The sequence below is a fragment of the Apis laboriosa genome, unplaced genomic scaffold (genome assembly GCF_014066325.1).
Source record: "Apis laboriosa isolate Shangri-la unplaced genomic scaffold, ASM1406632v1 scaffold18_cov149, whole genome shotgun sequence".
Classification (NCBI taxonomy): Eukaryota; Metazoa; Arthropoda; class Insecta; order Hymenoptera; family Apidae; genus Apis; species Apis laboriosa.
In genome coordinates this window covers 687,411-708,817 of record NW_025222233.1, presented here as the reverse complement: position 1 = coordinate 708,817, position 21,407 = coordinate 687,411, and the positions used below count along the sequence as shown (strand labels likewise).

Here is a 21,407-nt window from a genome sequence, read left to right as displayed (position 1 = left end):
TTTTCCGCCCGAAAGATAGATACTCGATTTTTCCATTTCGAGAATTAGTCAAACAGCCCACTTATACCATTTCGAACGAATCGATACGTGTCAATATTGTCTTTCATGAGTCCTCCATTGTTTTTTGAAACAAGCTAAAAAGTTATATCTAAGTTTCGTCTAACGAACTTTCTCGATTGTAACATTTTATTCGTTATAAGTCCGTTGCTCAAGAAGCTTGACTACGAGCAATTAACTTTTACGAGCGAATGAAATTTGAGCTATGTTTTTATCTTTGCGCATATTGAGAGAGATGAAACGATTAGTGAAAGACGAAGAAAAGATGAGTGGTCAGAGCATTTGAAGAAATTTATGACGTATACCTGGAGAGAGAAGTTTACGTGCAAAAACTAGGTTTAAAAATATACGACTTCGATTAAGAGGGAAAAAGAAAAAGAGTGGTAAAACGACGAGAATAATCGCAAATGGTTTGTTTTCGTGAAAGCAAGAACGAAAGTTGAAATATATCGTGCCTCGTCTTTTTCGAACGATCGATCGTGGGCAATGCGTTGGTCAAATCTGATATTTGAACGACCGCGTTAATGGCTACGCGATTCTTTGCGTCTTCGTTCGTGAGATTAGAAGAGGATAGAGAAAAACGGAAAACTGTATGTTTTGATGTGATGTTAATGAAAAATGGATAAATATCATGATATGGTATTTACTCGTTGTAATCGGCCATTTCTTGCGAAGATATACATCTTGCGGAATATACGGAAGTTATTTGTTCACACATTAAAGATTACTTAATTGCTCATTAAAATTAATTAAATTACAATTGCAATTTTTTAAATTAATTAACATTAACAATTGGAATATTGTTGAAAAAAACAATTTTTTTCACGTGTAATATTTTCATTTTGGAAATATTTTTTATATCAAAAAAAAACACGATCGCGAATTAAAAGATCAAGACGAAAATTTCGTCTTGGAAGAGAGTGAAGTTTGCAAAAGATCGCTAAAACGAAGAAAGAGTTTTGTCGAAACTAAGCGACCGGTACCGAGAAAGCAAAACGATCTTTCGCTTCGAAAGACGAAAATTATCTCGCCAAACGGGTAAGCAACTGCTTCCAGGAAAGAACAGGCTTACGTCTCCCGATTTTTCTTCTTCCCTTCTTTTTTTCTCCGTCTTTCTCAAGCCGCGATCTTCCATGAACAGGTTAAAATCGCGACCAGGCAAATTCTTTCTATCAGGCAAACTTTTAGAAATTTCTTTGCCGCTTTGAATCCACGATTCTCCATAAGGATATCCATATCCATTTGAGACGAAAATTTTTCACAAAAATTGCTTTCGAGAATAAATTTTTTCGCAACAAGTAATTACCAATTTAATGTCCACTGATGAGAAATAATTCTAACGAAGAATAACTCGCGTGAATCTTAACATTGAAACTCGTAGTCTAAGGGTTGATCGTTTCCACTTGGATTCGATTCGGTCGCGTCGTAGGTCTGATCGCTCGAATAGAACGGAGGACCGGATTATCTCTTTAGGACGGATAGGATAAAATACGAGTGGTGCAGCGTGCCGTTAAGTAACGACAGAGATAGGCGTGGCGCCGATCGGAAAATTGAAGGGTGCAGCGATATACGTACCAACATCCATCGAAAACATAATCATCCTCGTGTTTATTCTTCCGTTTCATCATCCACTGTTTGAGAGATGAGAAGTCGGTATGAGAATGTCAGAAAATTTTTTGCCACAGGAGCAAAAGTAGAAACTCATCTCGCCTCGATTCTCTCCTATCTTTACGCTCGTGATACAAGATTGTGGTATAATAGATATGATTAAAGATAATAAAATTATGAGGATTCCTATTTTATCTGTTATATTTACACCAAATTTCTTCAAATTCTTTCTTCGCTTCATCGCTTTGCTATATTCCATATATTTCGATATATCTCATTTACCTTTTTTGTTTCGAGAAAAATTTGTAGATTGACTCAATCGGTAACGAAAATACGCGTCAAGAAACGTCAAGAAACATTTTTTATGGCCAGATCAGAATTGGGCACTAACTCGCTGAAAAAGTAACTGGTTAAAAATTTTTAAGAATAAAGTTACTTTAAGTAATTAACTTCCTAAAATAATAATTTATTCGTAGCTATTATAATTAATCCGCTCTTCGTATAATTTCGCTCGTTTGGCGCTACGATTATCTGCGATTATTCGACGCTTTGAATAATAAATTATCGAAGTAACTTTATTCTTAACTTCGCCTATTAAAATACAATTTGTGAATAATTATTAATTCATCCGTTACAATCTATCCATCAATACAAATTTATATCGATCACCAATATCATTTTCTTATCTACACAGTATTTCATCTAAGTATCTCATACTCCCAGATTCTCTTCCAATCCGTCCACGATTCCAACCGATCTTCGTCGCCGGTAATCTCGATCGGGCCACAGTTTTTCCGATCTTCGCAGCGATCCTCGCATTTCTCAGAGACAAGGCGAAGCGAGCCTCCGCAGAACGCCTTTCACTCGCGTAGCCGTGATCGCGCGACAATAAATCAACCGACACGCATTAAGCATTAACGCATTTACATATCGACGTTCCACCGCGCACTAAATCACGCTCGATTTGAAAATAATGCGTCCTACGAATTTATAAAGCCGTTTCGGGGGAGGGGTGAGATCTCGTCTACTCGTCCGTGGAATCGACGGCAGGAAGAAGCGACTTCGAAAACGAGCGAAATTCGCGGGAATCTCGATCACCTAGGTGAATTGGCCGGCAAAGGGAACGCTCTCTTCTCTAATCTAATCGTCGTTGGTCCGCGTTTCCTCCTCCTCCTCCTCCTCCTCCTCCTCCTGTGGCCGTCTCGAAACGCGCCTCTCCTCGCCTCGCCTCATCTCGCCCCCCCCCCGTCCCGCCTCGTCTCCTTGCTCCCCCTTTCGCCGTCTTCCTGGAAACCGGGTCGCCGGTACGCGGTTGTTTCCACGCGTGTAGGTACACGTGTACGCACGTACACGTATGCGTTCGTGGGTGCTCAGGATCAGACCGTAGGTTCTGTAATAGCCCTGTGGGCGAACGAGTCGCGTCGCTGAAAAATAAGAAAATTCGACGAGGATCGCGGCAAACCACCGTCCGGTTCTCGGTGCGCGAGCTCTCTCGCGGGATCGGACTTGAGGGACCGATCGACACGCGAGCCAATCGACACGAACAAAAGCCCGTCGAAGATGAACGAGAACGAAGGTTCTATGATCTCTGTTCATCCGGAAACAAGGCAGTGTGTATAGATATATAACACTGTAATATAGGTTTCAATATTCGGTTATCCGATAATGATCGATAATTGGAAATAATATGTGGAAGGTTGGAGCGAAGGGATGAGATTCTGATCGATTATTTTGCAAAAATCATTCGTGGCGCGTATCGTTTTATTATGTATGTATAGTTGTACGAGAGGCGAGGAACAAGCCGGCGACGGACGAGAGGAGGTGTAACGAGAGAAGAATGGCCGGAGCGAAAAATCGTCGGAGAGAAGAAGGAGAAAATACGAGGCGAGAAAAGAGAAGAAAAGGCGAGAACACGCCGAGACGAGGCTTAACTTACGTCCTCGTGCCTCGACCGTGAAATATCGCGAACCGCGGCGATCGGGCTAAGCGATGTTCCAGCCCTGGATCGCGCGCGATCTAATTTGTTGCGCTTCCTACGTATTTATGGCGAGCCGTTCCTTCTTAAACTTTCCCGATCGCTTCCTACGGGTTCTTTACTTACTACTCGAGTCTCGAATCGTCGACGAGATCGATCTGCGTTCGTCGATCGGATCGAAAACGAAATCGGGGAGGAATTTCCTAAAGGAAAATAACACTTTAAACTCGGACTCGAAAGTTTCAAAGTCCGAAGTAACGGTGCATGGGTCGCGATAAGGCGCGCACCGGTTGGCGCCACGCCGATAGGGGAACGTCGGGCGCATCCCTTAAATTCCAAGCGATCCAAACGCGCGAGAATCCGAACAATCCCCCTTCCTTCGTTTAGAACGCGGTTCGCGGCCGGCTGGATTTCCGTCTGGATTATCCTTTTTCGAATATATATTTCGAAATAACAGAAGAAGAGAGCGTAGACTTTTCTTTTTTCGTCGTGTCGAGGAAGAAGAAATCGTCGATAAACGAAAAATGCGGGTTTGGATCGATGAAAACGTTGCGTTCGATCGGTAAAACGATAAGAGCGTAGTTGAATTCGCAACGCCGATAACGTCGACGTCGACGACGACGACGGCAAAAGTTTCGGTGTTTCTCCGCGCGAGAAGGGATCTCGAGGGCGGCGCCACATTTGCGGCTGACAAAAAGTCCACAGGAGGGGAATAAAAAGGAGGAAAAAAAGGGGGAAAAAAAAAAAAAAAAAAAAAAAAAAAAAAAGGAGCTCGACGAGAGCGGCTAACATGGAATAGCCCTTAGCAGGCACGATAGCCACTCTTTAGGCTGATGGACTCACGGCCCCTCGCCTCCCCCCTCGGCCCCATGCCCCCTCCCCCCGGCTGCGGCCTCCTCGTTTGCCGGCCTTCCATTTCGCCTTCCCTCCGCTCGATCGTGCGCCTTCCTTTTGCTCTTGCAGCCTCGATGCCGATCCTCGCCGTTTCGTGGACCGTTCGTCCTCGTCTCGTATCCTTCCTTTCGTTCCTTGCATCGTTCCGAGTACATTTCTTTCAAGGTTTCGAACTTGTTGCACGGCGATCCGCTAAACCAGCCACTTTGCAAAAGTGTTCGATCAAAAATCAAATATCGTTTCCAAATATCGTTTCGACTTCTTTTATTCAAGCTTTATATACAAGCTTTTATACATATATATAAATATATATGTATATATGTATATGTGCCTATACAAAACAAGTAGGCAGTTTCGTAACGATCTTACAACGCATTGAATCGATTTGAATTATTTCTTATTCGTGTTATGCGTATCGTCGAATTTGTGTATTTCTCAACGGACAATGTGCCAACAAATAAATACTATTTCGTTTTATTTTTTTTTTTTTTAGTGTTCAATTATTTATTATTTATTATTTTTTTGTTTTCGTTTCGCGCGTTACTTATCCTTTGCGAGACTTCACCTCGCTACACACCTACGTGTACTCGTTTCTTTCACAAATAAGCGATGCATCGTATTTTATATATTACACATGTATACTTGTTTGCAAATGTTGCATATGCATCACGTATATACGTAGGTGTACGCGAAGGAAGACAACTTTGGTCGATACGTCGCAATTTACAACGAAATGCGCGTAAAATTTTCGTAAAACTCGAATATAGGGTGAAAACAAAGGTGTACAAGATGAAAGAGTTAATGAATAAAAAGGTCGAGTATCTTGAGAGATCGATGAATAGTGACAAACATTCGAAGAACATGCTTCGTTTTTTCTCTTATAGAGGGCGACATTGTACGATAGAATTGCAACATTATGTCCGTCGGTATAATCGTTTGCAGTCGATAAAACGGAATTAATCGATAAAATAGCGCTTACCTTGTGCGTTGGAAATCAAATCTAATTGACGTAAATCGCAACCAATTCGATTTTAGTAATTATTTTAAAAATAATATAAATAAATAAAAAGAAATCATGAACAGAGAAAGAGGAAGATAGGAGCAGGAACAGTAACAATAATAGCAGTAGCTAGTTGATACCATTTCTCGTTTAGATAATTCGAGATTGCCGGAATAACATTGATTCCCTCTCGATGTGACGAGAAGATATCCAGACTGAGCAGTGAATTGTCGACGTTCGTAATTAGCTAAGAAATTTTTGTCGGTAAAAATGTCAGTCGATTTGCAGAATGTTTTTTAGTTACCATTCGAGCAAAAATGACGCTCGCGTTGCATTGTTGGCGCTAATTTTAACATCGGTACACTCGAAAATATTTTTTTACCGCCATATTTTCTTTCTTTGTCCTCGTTACGTTCTCTCGACATTGATAGCCGTGGTAGTAGTTATAACCGTGAAAATATCGTTATTAGCTTGACTAACGATTGGCTCTAGCGGTGGCACGCTGGAAGATAAAAACGAATTAAAGAATTAGATTGTGAACAACAATGACATCGCGCAATCAAAATCATGGATTAAAATCGAATCGAGTATAATAACACACTTACATAAGGGTAGTTTGTCGATTGAGCGCGGCGGTAGTGGGTAAAGCGAGAGGCGAGTGCGCATGACCCGATTCTCCCGTATTCGGTGTACCTACGAGTGGACGCTCGTCTGATCCTTCGTTCCCTCCCAACGCGTTACCGTTTGCGGTCTCATTCTCGCCCCGGTTCCCTGCATTCGTACCTGTACTAGTAGCTGTCTCGCTCTCGGTCTCTTGTCTCATCTCTGCATTGGTCCCTATCCCGCCCCCATTACCACTACCACCACTCCTATACACGTTCAACTGCATCGAATTCACTGGAACGTTAAAAAAAAAAAACCAACGGTTCGAATCAAACTGATACTACTCTCACGTTAGCTTCTTTCCGTTTCTTCTCCCTTCTCACCCCCTTCATACGATTCACATTTTTTCAATCTGTTTTCACGAACAAGCATTTTATCTCGATCATAGATTATCGGCATTTAACGCACGCATGCGCACGAATCGTCGATGTTTATTTGGAAGCAGTGCTCGTTCGACGGACTTTGCTCCCAATTCGGAACTCTAATTACAAATTTTGGCTCAAGGTCGTTGATATTCGCGATTCGAATCGTCGATACCATTTCTGACCCTTAATGCGTTTTGCTTAATTTACGAGAAGAACGAGAAAAATAAACTTACGCATTTTCATTTTTCTTAATCGAGGAGAGAGAGAGAGAGAGAGAGAGAAAAAAAAAATAAGAGACATGAATAAAATATACACGAAACTCGAGAAACAATGATTCGTTTAACCCGTAGGTACACCTGTGATCGATCGATCGATAGAAAGAGCAAAACGATTGATATGATATGGGGGGAAGGAAGGAGGCGAAGGCGAACGAAAAGAAACTAAATGACAAATTGCTCACCGAAAACTCACCGAGTAAATCAGACTTAATCTCGGTCTTGTGCATGCCACTTGGTCCTGCCAAATTTCCACTTATTCCCGAATTATTTTTTGGTTTTCTTTTTCTTGTCTGTATTCCCTCTTTCTTCATGCTGAGCGGCCTGTTCACCTGCATAGAAAAAAAAAGAAAAAAAAAATTAAACAAAAAGCGCCAGTGAGACGATTAATTAATTAAACTCGATGAAACACGATAAATGAAAAAAGAAAGGACATCAGCCATCAACGTTGTCATATCAGCAATCATTACGAAAAAATTATTGATAATGTTGTTCGAACGATTGGTTTAAGAGATCAGCATCAATTAAGGATGCGTCACAATACAATAAACACGATAAGCATCGAATAAAAATTAAAGTTTCGCATGATGTTATTACCGAACAAATTCTAATAAGAAATATTAATCGTTGGCACGTCGATAAACAATTACGATAGTTATTCTTTCGATTTCGTAACGCATGCGCAAGAATCAATCGATATCTAAGTCGATGCACCGTAACGGTTCTAAATTATGATGTTTCCAAGATGTGTTTGGAACAGAATTATCACAGAAGAGAGCAATCAAGATTACACGCGAGAAGGATTGCGTAAGAAAGGTAAACGGGATTACAAACAGTGACCGCATTTCGTTTTCGATTTTCGATCGAGATTCTACGTTCGACTGATCGATGCACATGAATTCTCCAAGATAATTTCTACTTACTGAATTCGTATTTCCAATCGAAAAAATTCATTTATTCTTTTATTCGCCAATCAAAAGGATTAGCAATTTATTGTTTTTTGTTGCTTTGAAATTGTAAAGATCATACATCTGATGGATATCTTCAAGAAAGAACAAAGCATGACGAAGAGAAAAACAAAAGATTAATTCCTGATTATTATATTTATCGTCTTATATTTATTTTTATTCACCTATTTATAAATACGTGCATAGAATCGCAATGATAAAAACATGAATCTTTTTCATTTCTTTTGCAAAGTTATTTAATAGAGACAATTTTGATTCCGAAATTAATTCATTATCCACACGCGAATCAATTTTTGATATAAGTAACGATTCATTTTTGCAAATTGGAATTGATCGATCACGGCAGTTGTACAAACAGAAAATCGCTTCGAAGAGAAAGCGAGATTCTTAAAAACAATCGATTCGTCGTCTGATGTGAGATCACGAGATGATTCAATGAAATTGCATTTCGATCGGAAGTATGGTTGTCACGAGGCAATGGCGAAACGCACTCCATGATCGAATTGCCGAAAGTCGTTCTCGTTCCGAATTGTCCATATCGAGTAAAGCTTTACATATGAGATTTACGAATAAACAAACTTACGTTGTGTAGTTTATAGTAGAGACCGCATGCATTACACACTGGCTCGCCGTTGTTATTTCGTCGCCACAGGGTCGTATTGCTCGTCCTACAATTCGCGCATTGAACACCGGTTCTTCGTACACCCGACTGGAAAATGAAAGGGAAATATATGCATTTCGTGCGTAATATTCTCGATCGTATGCGCATCAGTATTGCGCATTCAACGACGCGAATTCACAAACGCGAAAATGGGAGCGTTCGAGACGTAGAAACTAGAGTAAACAACAATCGCAGTAAGTCTCGACGCGATTGTTTGCTCGGTAACAGATAACGTTGATTCTTTTTTCTATTTTTTCGCGGACAACGCTTGCCAAGAAATGGGAAGAAGAAAGAACAGAAGAAAAAGTAACGAGAAAAAAGAGAGAGCGAGAGAGAAAGAGATGAAAATGTAGAAGGTTAAAAAAAAAGGATGAAGAGAGATGGGAGATTAAATGAAAAATTCAGGTGAAAAGAAAAAGAATAAGACGTGCTCGAGAGAAAAATATAAAAAATGAAATTTACCGTAGCGACAGCTTGCTTCGGTTTGCCGCATTTAATGGATGATCTATTTATACCGTTTATCTTGTTTGTTGTATAGGCACAATTTTGACACAAGTAATTTCCAGCTTCGTCCCTCCTTAATATAGTAGTCAAAATTGCGCAATTAGAACACTCTTTAGGATCCACAGTCATTATCGGTCCCTCGAAATTTTCCTCGGTATTGGATAGCGATAGATTGTTAGACCATGAAGACGTAGTGTTTCCAGTTGACACACTGTATACACCGCCAGAATAGAGTATATTAGTATCGCCAACGGAAATTGCCGTTTGGTATCCCTGGACGCAATCGAATGTAGGTGGAGACGGAGTTCCTGCGGTCGACCAATAATCGGCTGAAGGAGTCACTTTGGTATATGGATACGTACTAGTCCCGCTTCCGTATGTCATTTGAGATCCTGGAGATCCTGGTTGTTCGTAATGCAGAGATGCTACTCCACGCGTACTTCCCAACGAAGATGCTAACGTTGGGTCACCTTTCATATATGTGCTCCCTGATTCTACCTGTGAACAAAACGCATGCGCGTTAATGTAACAATGGCGTATTATATACAAAGAAAAATTATAGTCTATATATAGAAAAAATTCATAAATAAAATATTTATTTTTTGTTTAATTAAAAAACAATAATTCATTTTATTTTTCATTTTTCGTTATTTAAACACTGACTATATAAATAACATAGCTACTTACCCCAGGAACGCGCGAGGGCAACTGAACTGGTGACGGATACGTTAGAATCACTTGTTCCCCTGGTTTTGTATAAGTATAAGTTGGAGCTTGCTGAAACGTCTCACTACCGGATATATACTGAGGATATTGAACAGCCTGCGTGGGAGGAATCGGTACCGTTTCGAGAGTAGTGTATGTGTTCGATATTTTGATGTTGTCGACTGGAATCGCAGCAGTAGCCGCTGCTACTACTGCAGTGTTTGATGTTTCCGGTGTTTCGTACTTGATATTTACTCCTCCAGCGTTCACATATCCTGCGACAAGTTGATGATGATGCTGACCAGTTGATTGTTGAAGTCCAGCACTTGCTCGAATACCGATGTCATTCATTGGCGGAGAATAAGAGGGCGCTGTAGGAGAATCGAGTCTTACGGTAACGGTTGTCCCCGCATGAGAAACTATGGGGGCGCCACCCTCGTACTCCTCGCTAGTTGGAACTAGGACTGGTGAGCCTTGATGATAGGATCTACCGGTTGATCCATTTCCGTCACCGGATTGGTTAGTTTCTCGTGGACTATATCTTTGATGATTGGCCGATTGGACAACTCGCCTTTCCTGCGCTTGAACAGCGATCCCATGGTTCTCTCTTTGCAATTGTTGGTTATCCGCCGGATAAGCGTACATACGATCCGCATCTGTCCCATCGGATTCTGATGTCTCATACCTTTGAGTGTATCATTTGTACTTATTGCATTATCGATAAAGATCCAGAAAAAAAGGAATTAACATAAGCTGTGATGTGAATAATTGCGTATACTCGTATAAAATATATTTTTTTGTATTTTTTAAATAATATCAATTTATTTCCTCGTCACTTAATATATTTCGGATTATCGATTTTCACTTACCTTAGTAGTTTAACAGTGTCTTTCATTGTCAATATAGACGGATCTGCTATGACTCGCACTCCGTGTTCGTTGTTCGTCAAATAAACTATACGTTGCTCTCGAGAACGATCCTGTTGTTGAATTTCCGCCTCGGTGTGAGAAATTTGCACATAGCTCTGCGAATTTTGTTTGCATGCTTGATCTTGCTGCTGTTCTTCTTGAAACGTGCGCGATCGAGTTTGCTGTCCTTGTTCATCCATCGATCGATGATGTTGCTGTTGCTGCTGCGATTGGAGATTATCGGGTGAGTCTGGTTCCGGATCAACCACTGTCTCGGTTATATGACCAGCCGTGGTGATGGTGCGCACGTGCCTTCTCGCTGTGATCACCGTCCGGGGACTCTCGACGGATTGTTCATCTGGATTTGTCCCAACCATGGCTATCCTGGGCGAACCTTCATCCACGCTGTTTTCCTCCCATTCGCGCTTGATCTCTTGTTTCGTCAACGTCTCCTTCATTGCGATCTGTAACACGAAGTACACGATCTTTCGACAATCGGAAAAGGATTGTCGTGGATGGAAAAGCAGAGAAGGTGGAGCAGAGACCTTATGGCACGCGACTCGATCGCGTTTCGGCCAGATAACTCGAGTTGGAGCGAGTGCGAGTGCAAAGTGACAATTGTTTCTGTCGGAATCTCGAGGAACGTCGAAGAAAAGAACGGAAGAGAATGGTTCGACACAGGAAGAAGCGGGGAAAGGAGAGGACGGCGCGCCTCGTCCGTCTGGAGAAAAAACCGGCAAACTCGGTGTTTACCTGTGACTCGCGTCACACTTCCCTTTGACAATGTCAAGTTTCGACTTCCGGACCGAGCACGCGACCATACTCCACTCACTCTTTCCTTTCAAACCGACGGCAAGCAATCTTTTTACTCCTGACAACATTTATCGCGAGTTCAGTTTCTTTCAGATCATTTTCTACGAACAAGATTTTTTTATGTGCAGAAAATTAAAAAAATGCGGAAAATTCCAATTTGAATGCTAATAACCTCATAGGATTCACTGGTTTATTCGATCATCAAAGTTAAGACCGCAATTAATATTTGGATCGTTTAGAGACGGTTCGTACTTGATCAAATTTTCAATACTATCCGATTTTAAATTTTGATAATAAAAACTGTAATTTTATAGAATCTAAATATCATTCCAAATAACAAGTAATCAATTGGATTTAAAAATTACATTAAAAAAAAATTGTTCGATCTTAAATAAACCCAGATATTAACATAAACAGTCAGCTGATTAGGAATTACAGTCAATACACAACAATCTGAATAAAAAACCCCGAATTCCAACGATCTTTTCCTACCTTCGAAGGGTGGCGAGTGAAAAATCCGGTTCGTACTACGTTCGATCCTGACACGCTGTCCAGCCTGTGATTATTCAACGCGCACTGCACAATCCTCCTCTATAATCTATAATCCAGAAAAATAGTCGAAAACTCACTGTGCGTCCGCTCGAAACGAATTTCCTACACGGAGCAGAATACACGAGCGAAGCGGCGCCACCGTGCAGAGCAAAAGTTACTACGTTTTTCCCTCTTTTGACGGAAAAACTAAAACGAGAAAGAGAGAAAGAAAGAGAGAGAGAGAGAGAGAGGAAAGGGAAAAGAATCTCTCTCCAGCTATCGAGTGGAAAAGAGGCAAACGGAGGGGTCCGTTTGTTTGTTCGTCGATAACGAGCGGCCGCTTGCTAGCTCACGAGCGAGATAACAAGCTGTCACGGGGGTGGGGGAGGGAGGGGATCGCGAGAGGTGTCCATGCCTCCCCTTTCGCCCCTTCGTCTACGTTCTCGTCGGCCATCTTCGCCATTTTGTTGCCACGGATTCTCCGTGAGTACTTTACGCTCCGTGCTCGGTGTGTATATTCGGTGCTGGTAGGGTAGCAACGGTGTGAATCATTCGCACCCGCTTTTTATCTTCGCTTCTCTCGCTCTCTCTCTCTCTCTCTCTCTCTCTCTCTCTCTCTCTTTCTCTCTCTCTCTCTCTCCTTCCTCCTTATTCGTTCTTCATTGAGGATGAAACGGATCGGATTACGATAGGCTGTTTTTCCTGCCTTGCAATCCTTCGAATCTTCGAATTTTTGGCGAGACTCGATCGTCATCGCGAAAATCACACCCACTTTTTATCTTTGCCTCTTTCTCCCACCCTTTCTTCTTTTTTCGAAGAATATTATCTGTGCAGAAATCTACACAGTGATTTTTAACGTACTGCATGTACACGTTAGTGGCAATGTCTAATTATCGGCCGACTTTCTACATTATGTCTGCATTAACAGATCGTTATTTTCTGACTAATCCATTCATTATAGTTCCCGTTCGTTTCGCAATTTAAGAAACGAAGAAAATATAGAAAATATATACGAGTCTATTTCTAGAAAAAGATTTCTAGGGAAAAAATGTTTGAAAAACGATCGATAAAGAACGAACTAATTCGAGCATTCGAAGCTAATTTTCGTCAAGAAAGTTTTTCGATCATCGTCCATCGTAGATAATGAACGAGGCCGTTATTACGTCACCGATTCTCGCTCTGATTCATCTTCGCAAACGAAGCGTCATCGTGAAGGTAACGCGAGAAAGTAACCAAGAGGGCTCCATCCGCTTAAGAATCGGAAACAGGGCAAGAGAAAGAATCTTTGCAAAACCTTTCATCTCTTCGTTCAATCCGACGTACTACGTGACGGGAATCGTCTTTGATATGGATTAATCGTGATAAAAATCAAAAACTGTGACCGATGTGCTCGTCCCATATGCTCTTCGTTCACCAATCGCGATCGATAAGACGGCTGAAAAACAATTTCTCTCTTTTTCCCCTCGTTTCCCTCGCTCGATCGAAAAACCTATTCGAAAAGCATGATTCCTCTTCAACCGTTTCGATCGCTAAAAAGCGAACAATTTTTCGATTTTTCTTTACTTTTTTCAAAATTTAAATTCTTCCTCAATTTCGAGCTATCGAAAGCTATTCGAAATTTCTATCCGATCTCTCGAGTTATATTATTTTCGACCATCGATGTCCAACGAAGATGCGAAATTTTCCGCGCGCGAGCGGAGGCGCACAACGATTCATCGATCTTCTTCGTCACGTATCTAGGATCGTATCGGGAAAAAAAACGTATTGTTTATCAAGAGAACGAAGGAAATATAGATTGCTTCGCGGTATATCGTTGATAACGAACGATAAGAAATCGACGAAGTCACGTTCTCTACTCTCTCGAAAACCGATCGATCAAAGAGCAACCACGTCCACGATCGAGTACGAAAACGAGCGTCCAACAGGAGTTTTCGCGCTTCTAAAGACAGATCTTCGAGCAAGGGTACAGAAATGCGTGGAGAATAAGAACGAGGAAGAAAGAGATGGACGAGCATCAGCTAAAAAATACGGATGCACGCGGATCGACACGGATCGCGTGGATGTCTCGCGTGGCCACCGATGGGGATGTCTTCGTCGAGCCATCGGCGAGAGGTACGCCGTTGTCAAAATAAACGGCACTATCGCGATTTATCTCGTTTCCCATGATAATAAGAGATAAAACTGCATCCTTACATTAGCTAGTATATCAGCTAAAATGATAATTTCAGTCGTCGGGTTCGCCAGGAAGGCGTAGGGCCGTTTCTCTAGTTCCGCGGCCCGAGTATTCGCGGGGACGCGCTCGAAGACCGCGCGACGCTCCATCCCTCCGAGCACGAGTAAAATGATTCGGGCCGACTCGAGCCGAACGATCGATTCGCGACTTCGTTCTCGAAATCCGAATACCGACGGTTGAGAATCGAGCGGATTTTCTGCGTGTCCTGCGAAACCGCGATCCGAGCGAGAGAATCGAGTGAAAACTTGCGGCCAAGTGTTGGAGAAGGGACAACCTTCGCGAAGAGATTAAGGTGAAACGAAAAAAATCACGGAGTGATTCATCCGATCGGGGGATAAGGCGAAAGAAGAGGTGTCTCCTTCCTCCGATTGCTTTTCGATTTTTTCCTTTTTTCTTTTTTGTGGAATGACCGAAAGGGTTGCGTCAGAATCGCGAACACGGCGAGGCCATTTTCTTTATCAGTAGGAAATTCTTATCGGCGTAAATGAAAATCCCAGATGAGCTGGTATGGGTGCGTACGTGTCAAGCTAAACACGATATCGAAAAGACAGGCGGCGATCACCGTAAGAAATGACATTTTTTCTTCTTCTTCTTCTTCGTTCGAAGGTAGCGCATGCGCACGCGTCAAGGGATGACGCGTATCCGTCATCCACGCTTCGTTACGCAACCCGTTCTTCCCCGAATCCGGGACTGGTAATTTTCCATCCTCCTCGATTCAATTCGCAATTAGAATCGGAAGATATTTCGAGGCTGTTCGTTAAGATTCTACCTGTCTGCGAAGAGAATGAGTTTGACTATGGATTTAAACGTCGCGCTCTCCTCTCGAATCGCGAGCACCGCCTTAAAGCTCTTTACGATACGATAACGCGATCCATCGGCCCGATTCTGTTGCGCGCGATCGCGCCTCTTTACAACGCAATTATCGTAATAATTTACAACGCGCGAACATTCTGTGGCTTTCCGCGAATAAACAATCCACCTCCTCTCCGTGTAGTACTGTCGTAGGAACAATCATCTTTCCATAAAATAAAGCTAAGATTTCTTAGAGAGAATTAGGCACAATTGGTTGAACGTAATTTTTCGTAGTTGTTCGACCTACTATGTTTCGAGTCACTCGTATTTAAAATACTCGTATTTATACGAAATGGCATTTTGAACGAATGAATCTGGACGAAATTTAACGCGCGAGACTCTCCGAGAGTCGAGAAAGGGTTGCACGTTTCGAGGGAAAACGACGAAGCGCGATCTGCTCGACCGATTACGCGACTCTCGAGTCCAATAATTAACGCCACGCACGACAAACAGCATTATCGTCATTGCCCGATATTATTCCATTATCTTACCACAGCTATGTGCTTAACGATTAATAAAATATCTGTGCACAGGGGTATCTCTCGTCTGGATATCGTATAGTTTCGCGGTAGACTTCGTCGAGATGGTTGTGGCACGCGACACTTATATGTATATACATATTGTATATATATATATATGTGTGTCTGTGTATATTGGACGAAACGAAAAAAGTGAACCGCAAAATAATTTGAATTCGTTGAAACGATCGTATACTCTCGAATCTTGGGGGAAAAAACGGTCGGGGTTTGCACGAGACGAATAAAACTGATCGAGGTACGAAAAGAGAAGATCGCGGCTCATGGTCCATCCACAAGTGTTGTCGAACGTAAAACACAAGTGTTTCTGTTTCGTTTGTTCGTTCGTTCGTCCGTGCACGCGCTACCGAACAACCGAGCTACCATACGTCTTTCCAAATATCGGCTTGCCTTGACTCAACGCGTCGCGCCCTACCTCGTCTTGCCACGACTCGTTTCGTCTCGACACCTCCGTGTCGCGATACAACGCCCCATGCATCATACCACACCGTCCTTCGTTTCCAATTCTTCCGCTCTTCCTCTTTACGTGCTCCCTTCGTCGCCTTTTCTCTCCCAATTTCTCACCATCTTATGGATAAACGATGAAATAAATCGATTCTGTTATTTATACTTTTTTTTTCGCGACTTTTCATTTCGATATCTTATTTTCATATTTTCATCACACCGATAAATTTGCGATATTAAAGAATACTCTCTCTGAGAGACGATAAAATAAATTGATTAAAAGGAAAAGAGAGAAAGAGAAAGAATTCCAACGAGAGGTAAAGAAGAGTGTGAAGAGCGAGAAAAAAAGTGAACGAATCGAAGCGGGAAAATTAAAAGATCGAGAAATACTTACCGTGACAGGAGAACGAGGTGAACCGTTTCGCATCGAACGTGATGATTTCCGTAGGATTCAAGTTTTTTTGGCCGCGATATCGAGGAACGTGAATGCGATTTGTGTCGCGTCGACGGTCGACAATCGACTCGCAGACGCGGTTACGATTCGAGAGCGAAGGTGGCGAGAGAGCGCGGCGCGCGGCTTGACACAGGTGCGCTGCCAAGGTGTGTCGACGGGATTCGGGCCGGCTGCCGCCTGGTAGCGTCGTACCGAAGCTTTTCGATTCGAGTTTAAGGGAGAGAGGGAAAGCACGCGCGACGCGAACGTGAACGCATTAAATATTGACCGAATACGCGATTAGACGAACGCCAGGCAAACCTGATCGCCTCTTCATCCTCCTGTCAACTTATCGATCGTTTTCGCCTCCCTTTCGCTGCCATCTTGGTATCGCACGATCCCCCATTTTACACACCTTCATTGGAAAACGTACAAATAGAAAATCATTTTAAAGAGTCGCTCTTTTTTCTTTTTCTCTTCTCTTCTTTTTTAAAATGGTCTCTCACCATGATGAGAAAAAATGAACGGGAAAAAGAGAGGAAAGAAGTTGGGAATTTATTACTCTTTACCCCCCTTTTTTCTTGCTCGACGTCGGAAAGGTATAGGTTTACATCTAAAGCTACGGTGAACAAGTATATACATATGTACATATATATACATATATACATATGTATATATATATAGTGCGTACATAGGAAAGAGAAAGAAAGAGGGAATGAGCATGCGTCGTGTTATCGTTGAAAACAGCGGGAGAAGAGGGAAGCTCGAGTCAAGAGAAGAGGGTGTCGTCATTGCAGAGCACACACGCGGGATTCCTTCGATAAGACTTGGGACACTCAGGTGAGGAGACACGGTCGTAAGAGCAAAGCTTATTGAGGACTCGAAATTCGAACAATTCGTTTGCGTATAATGCAATTCTTTTGCAAATGCAAAAATATCACTCGTGTCTAAGTATCTCCATAACCTTTAAAAGTAGGGATGCGCCAATTCGAAATGCGCGCGAAATGCAATGGCTTCCTCGCGCATTACTCGCTTCGTTTCCCCCTCGATTACGCCAATGAGGGGACGCGACCGCCCGTTCTGTCGTCCCAACCTTTAACCGAGATTAGTCGAGATATCGCGGCCGTTATCGCCGAAAATACACAAGGATGAAGTTTTCCTGCACGTTCACCGACTTCTCTCTGCCAGCTGGTCCGAGTGTCGGTTGCGTTCTCGTGGCCATGCTCGCCTTTACTTCCTTCCTTTTCCTCGCGCGCACTGCTTACAATATTTATTCGTTACACGCTCGACACCTCTCTCACCATCGAAGAAGAATCCCTCCCTTTCGACTTAGTGAGTAGACGAGTATTTTGACACCGAAAAAAAAAAATATCGTAAATTTCTTTGTAAACGTTCGAACTCTTAATTCCTCTTCGTATTTTATTCCGTTCGTCGTTCGCTATGATCGTCGTTGTTGGCGAAAGATGAAACGAGGTTATAATTTCATATTCCTAGAATAAATAATACGTAATTTACGCAAGTCAAATATTCTCATTTTCATTTTATCGCGGCTGGTTTCGTTATAAATGTTCTTCGATATTTCCGATTTAAATATCCCTTTTTATTTAAAAATTACCGATTCGATACAACACACTTTGAAGATAATAAGAACATGTTGGGCCTTATGCGTAATCCTCGACTCGCTGGACGTGCTCTCTGTCCGCGCAAACGTTTATTGCTGACCACGATCACAATTTTGTTATCGAAAGCGCTTTCGTTCCCGCCGTCCTAGTCATTGTCATCGTCTTTGTCATAGTCATCGTCACCGCTCTTATCGGTAAACGCTATAAAATTATAATGTTATGCATCGTATCGTTTATATAGATCGTAGCATTCGAATGTGTGGAACGACACTGAACAGCGTAGGTCGTTGTAACGCTACAATTAGACCGAAAAAGATAACGATTATTACTAATATTTTCAAGTATTTTCGACTCGAACCGCGCGCACCACATTTCGAATCGAAATTTATCGTTTTTTTTTTTTTTTTGTTTAATAATATTATTGCCTATTTACAAGTACAACGGAAAAATAATAATCGGCGATCGAATATCATTTGGACAATTTCATTCATCGATCGTCCCTCGAATTGAAACGTGCGCGTAAAAATAAACAAGTACAACCGAATCTTTCTAAAAACAAGGTTCGCCCCCACGTGTCGTATTGCTCACGCATGCACACTTTTTCAAAACTATTTACAACGAGTTTTTTTTTTCGCAAAATCATGAATAATCGATACTTAAAAAACCTCTGGTATTATCCTCCCCTTTTATCAGTCCCGTTCGTCGAACGTACAGGAGGCTCCAGTCTTTTCATTTCATTTCTTAGCAAGGTTCATCCTCGCTACTTTATCCTTATATATATATATATATATATATATTCATCATCGTTATTACCTTTTTCTTCGCTTGTCCTCTTATTCTTCGAAGAACAAACGCGTGCGAGAAGAAGAATGACATAAAGAGAAGAAAGAATAAAAAGAAAAAGATTATACGCGAGTTTAATAAATCAATCGTAAATCAATCGATAAGTTTTAAGAATGAAGAGAAACAAAAAAAAAAAATCGTCACGTTTCTTCTCCTTTTTTCATTCTTCGTTTCATTCTCTCTTTCAACGCATAATTCGATAACGCTTTGAAAAGTAACGCCGCCCGTGTACGCAAAAGAGAAACAACGCTCCTCCTCCCTTTTTGAGAAAATCAAAGCGAATCAAAAAAAATCGTTGAAACAAAGAAAGAAATGACGCGTTCTCTTTCGCGTTTTTTTTTTTTTTTTCTTTTTTTGTACTTATTTTTCACTGATTAACAACGAATTTTTCCATCCACGGACGACTTCAATTTTGTCGTGGACAAAAGTCGGTCTCGCGAGACGACGGACGGTCTGTCTAGATGGCCGTTGTCGAGGATAATTTTAGTTGCAGCCGTACTTGGCGAGGAATTTCCAAGTGTAACGATGTGCGGGGATGGAAGCTGATGATGATCGGGCGAATGGCTCGCGGATATCATAACAGGGGATCGATTCGCGCACGGCGGTGACGGGCACTCGACTTTCGGTGAGTGAGTCTCGAGAAGTTGCGGATGTTGATGATGTTGGTGCTGTTGCTGCTGTTGCTGTTGTTGTTGCTGCTGCTGTTGCTGTTGTTGTTGCTGTTGTTGAGAAACGATCATATCGTAGTACATTCCAGAGGGCGCAGACTGATAGGAAACGATCTGGGTGGCCGATTGAGGGCTTCCATAAAGGCTGCTTCCGTAGCTCACCTGGGGCATTCCGGCGTGGCTCATCCTCAGCTCGCCATACGTGTCTGTGCAAATGTTGAAACGCGTAAGTGTAAACGTGAAATCAACGCTTGCTACATGGATCGAATCGTTGTGGATGGGTTACAATAAATAAAAGATGGACCAGTGGTTCTCAACCTGTGAGTCAGTGCGATTCGAAAAGAGTCGTTTTTTTCTCTCAAAATGATTGCATCCTTCTCCGTGTTAAAAATAATATAAAAAGTATAATAATATAAAAAATATGTAAAGTATAATAATATAAAAAATAATATAAAAAGTTTTATGAGAACAATTATCGCAAGTTATATTATTTGAAATGAGAAGGTTCGCAATTGAAAAAGGTTGAGAAATACTGGCCTTGTAAGACCTACCGATCTCATTGGAATTCGTACCAGGTTCTAATTTTAAGCTATTGTTGTTGTTGTTATTGTTATTGTTGTTGTTGTTGTTGTTGTTGTTGGCCGTGGTGATGGTCGTGTTGTTATTGCTCACTCCCGCGACATTCCCGGCGATCGGCGTGTCGCTAGATTTCATTCCTCCCTTTGGTTTCCTCTTTCGCGTCTGAATGCTGTCTTTCTTCATAGTGTGAGGCCTGTTCACTCCGTGCAATTTGAAATAAAGGCCGCACGCGTTGCAAACAGGCTCGCCCAAAGTGTTTCGACGCCATAACGACGTCATCGTCGTTTGACAATTACTGCAAGAAGTGCCTACTCGTCTTGAAGCGGACTGCGGACACATGAAATCTCGTTAAAAACCGTGTTTACGATTCTGTTTATACTACGGGCGACGTTTGGACAAAAATAAGAAGGCTGGAGAAAAGAGGAAGAGGAGGGAGAGGAGAGGGAGGAGGGGAAGGAGAAGGAGAGGTGGCAAAGAGGGAGAGCAACAGAAATGAACAGGTAAAGGACAAACCGGGAAACGAGCCAATTTTTTCCGACTCCTTTCCGACAGAGATGATAGAATGGGATGATAGAGGGCGGATTCAATGAAAATAAGCAAAATAAATAGGAGAAATAGGAACAGAGACGGATGAAACAGAGGAAAAAAAGTCTTACGTCTACCGTAACTTATGATCGAATTAAGCTCAAACGTTGACTCGTGCGCAGCGACCGCGACGCGTTCAACGGTGTCGCGCTCGCGCGCGCGAGACAACGTGATTGGCTAAAACTCCCCGCGCGAAATCACGCGAGCCTGTCACTAAACTTGACGAATAAAAAGTCGCCGAGTATCGAGACGAGAAGAAATTGTTGATTTTTCTTCCGTTTTTTTTTTCTTTTTCTTTCTTTTTTTTTCTTTTTTTTTCTTTTTTTTTTTTTTTTTTTTTCTTTTTAATCTATATTGTTACTACCAGGCTACGCAAGATTTCGAAACGGAGCACGATTGTACCATGGGCATAGTGGCACCTCGAAGCTATAAATTAATTTTCAACCGGTAATCGTTTTCTACTTGCGAGCTACGATGGAAAATAGACGTCGTTTTTCTCTATTTGAATCGTCGAGAAAAATGCATCGAATTTAAGCGGACAATGGAAAAAAGAATAAGCGTACGATGAAAAGTGATCGAAAATAGATCGATGAAACATGAATAAAAGTAGTTGTGGTCGGAATAAGAGAAATAAAATAGGAGGAGAGGAATATTTCAATCTGCGAATAGCGATCGACAGGAGCTA

At 41.9% G+C, this 21,407-nt stretch overlaps 3 protein-coding genes and 1 long non-coding RNA gene across 15 annotated transcripts in view; 2 read left to right on the top strand and 2 right to left on the bottom strand.

Moving 5' to 3' along the window:
* Positions 1 to 4,781: 4,781 nt before the first annotated feature.
* On the bottom strand, positions 4,782 to 17,146 carry LOC122711925 (box A-binding factor-like). Of its 6 annotated transcripts, none has more exons than XM_043931115.1 (9): positions 16,387 to 17,146; positions 11,889 to 11,994; positions 10,545 to 11,047; positions 9,658 to 10,360; positions 8,929 to 9,468; positions 8,389 to 8,514; positions 7,034 to 7,169; positions 6,140 to 6,431; positions 4,782 to 6,036 (listed from the first exon to the last, which is right to left on the bottom strand). In XM_043931115.1, the coding sequence occupies exons 3-9, from the start codon at positions 11,039 to 11,041 to the stop codon at positions 5,943 to 5,945; spliced, it is 2,388 nt and encodes a 795-aa protein (XP_043787050.1). In that variant the 5' UTR covers positions 11,042 to 11,047; positions 11,889 to 11,994; positions 16,387 to 17,146; the 3' UTR covers positions 4,782 to 5,942. The 6 variants fall into 6 exon arrangements, with proteins under 6 accessions (XP_043787050.1, XP_043787051.1, XP_043787049.1 ...); XM_043931116.1 differs by lacking the exon at positions 16,387 to 17,146 and adding an exon at positions 15,260 to 15,396; XM_043931114.1 differs by lacking the exon at positions 11,889 to 11,994.
* The window catches only part of LOC122711927, a 23,593-nt gene continuing 14,936 nt past the window's right edge, over positions 12,751 to 21,407 (top strand). The window contains exon 1 of one of the 3 annotated variants that reach the window (XM_043931120.1): positions 12,751 to 14,039. In XM_043931120.1, coding sequence (XP_043787055.1) covers positions 13,600 to 14,039 — 440 coding nt within the window. In that variant the 5' untranslated portion in view covers positions 12,751 to 13,599. Of the gene's footprint in view, positions 14,040 to 15,661; positions 15,787 to 20,472; positions 20,638 to 21,407 lie in introns of those variants that run through there. The other 2 variants (XR_006346229.1, XR_006346228.1) reach the window with 2 other exon arrangements.
* LOC122711928 lies at positions 17,135 to 20,460 on the top strand. Its single transcript, XR_006346230.1, has 3 exons — positions 17,135 to 17,265; positions 19,384 to 19,515; positions 20,323 to 20,460. It is a non-coding gene; the product is annotated as an uncharacterized LOC122711928 (long non-coding RNA).
* Positions 18,004 to 21,407, bottom strand: part of LOC122711924 (box A-binding factor-like) — a 32,835-nt gene continuing 29,431 nt past the window's right edge. For 4 of the 5 annotated variants that reach the window (XM_043931111.1, XM_043931112.1, XM_043931109.1 and 1 more), the window contains 2 exons: positions 20,131 to 20,464; positions 18,004 to 19,764 (listed from right to left, as the gene is read on the bottom strand). In XM_043931111.1, the coding sequence (XP_043787046.1) occupies positions 19,265 to 19,764; positions 20,131 to 20,464 (834 nt within the window). In that variant the 3' untranslated portion in view covers positions 18,004 to 19,264. Of the gene's footprint in view, positions 19,765 to 20,130; positions 20,465 to 21,407 lie in introns of those variants that run through there. The other variant, XM_043931113.1, reaches the window with a different exon arrangement.

Excerpts from the sequence above, each read along its gene's own strand:
- LOC122711925 (XM_043931114.1), bottom strand. The coding sequence starts at position 16,419 with ATGCGAAACGGTTCACCTCGTTCTCCTGTCACG. Across the intron at positions 10,361-10,544 it reads GACACTGTTAAACTACTAAG|GTATGAGACATCAGAATCCG; the intron begins GTAAGTGAAAAT and ends ATACACTCAAAG. Across the intron at positions 9,469-9,657 it reads TGCCCTCGCGCGTTCCTGGG|GTAGAATCAGGGAGCACATA; the intron begins GTAAGTAGCTAT and ends TTTTGTTCACAG.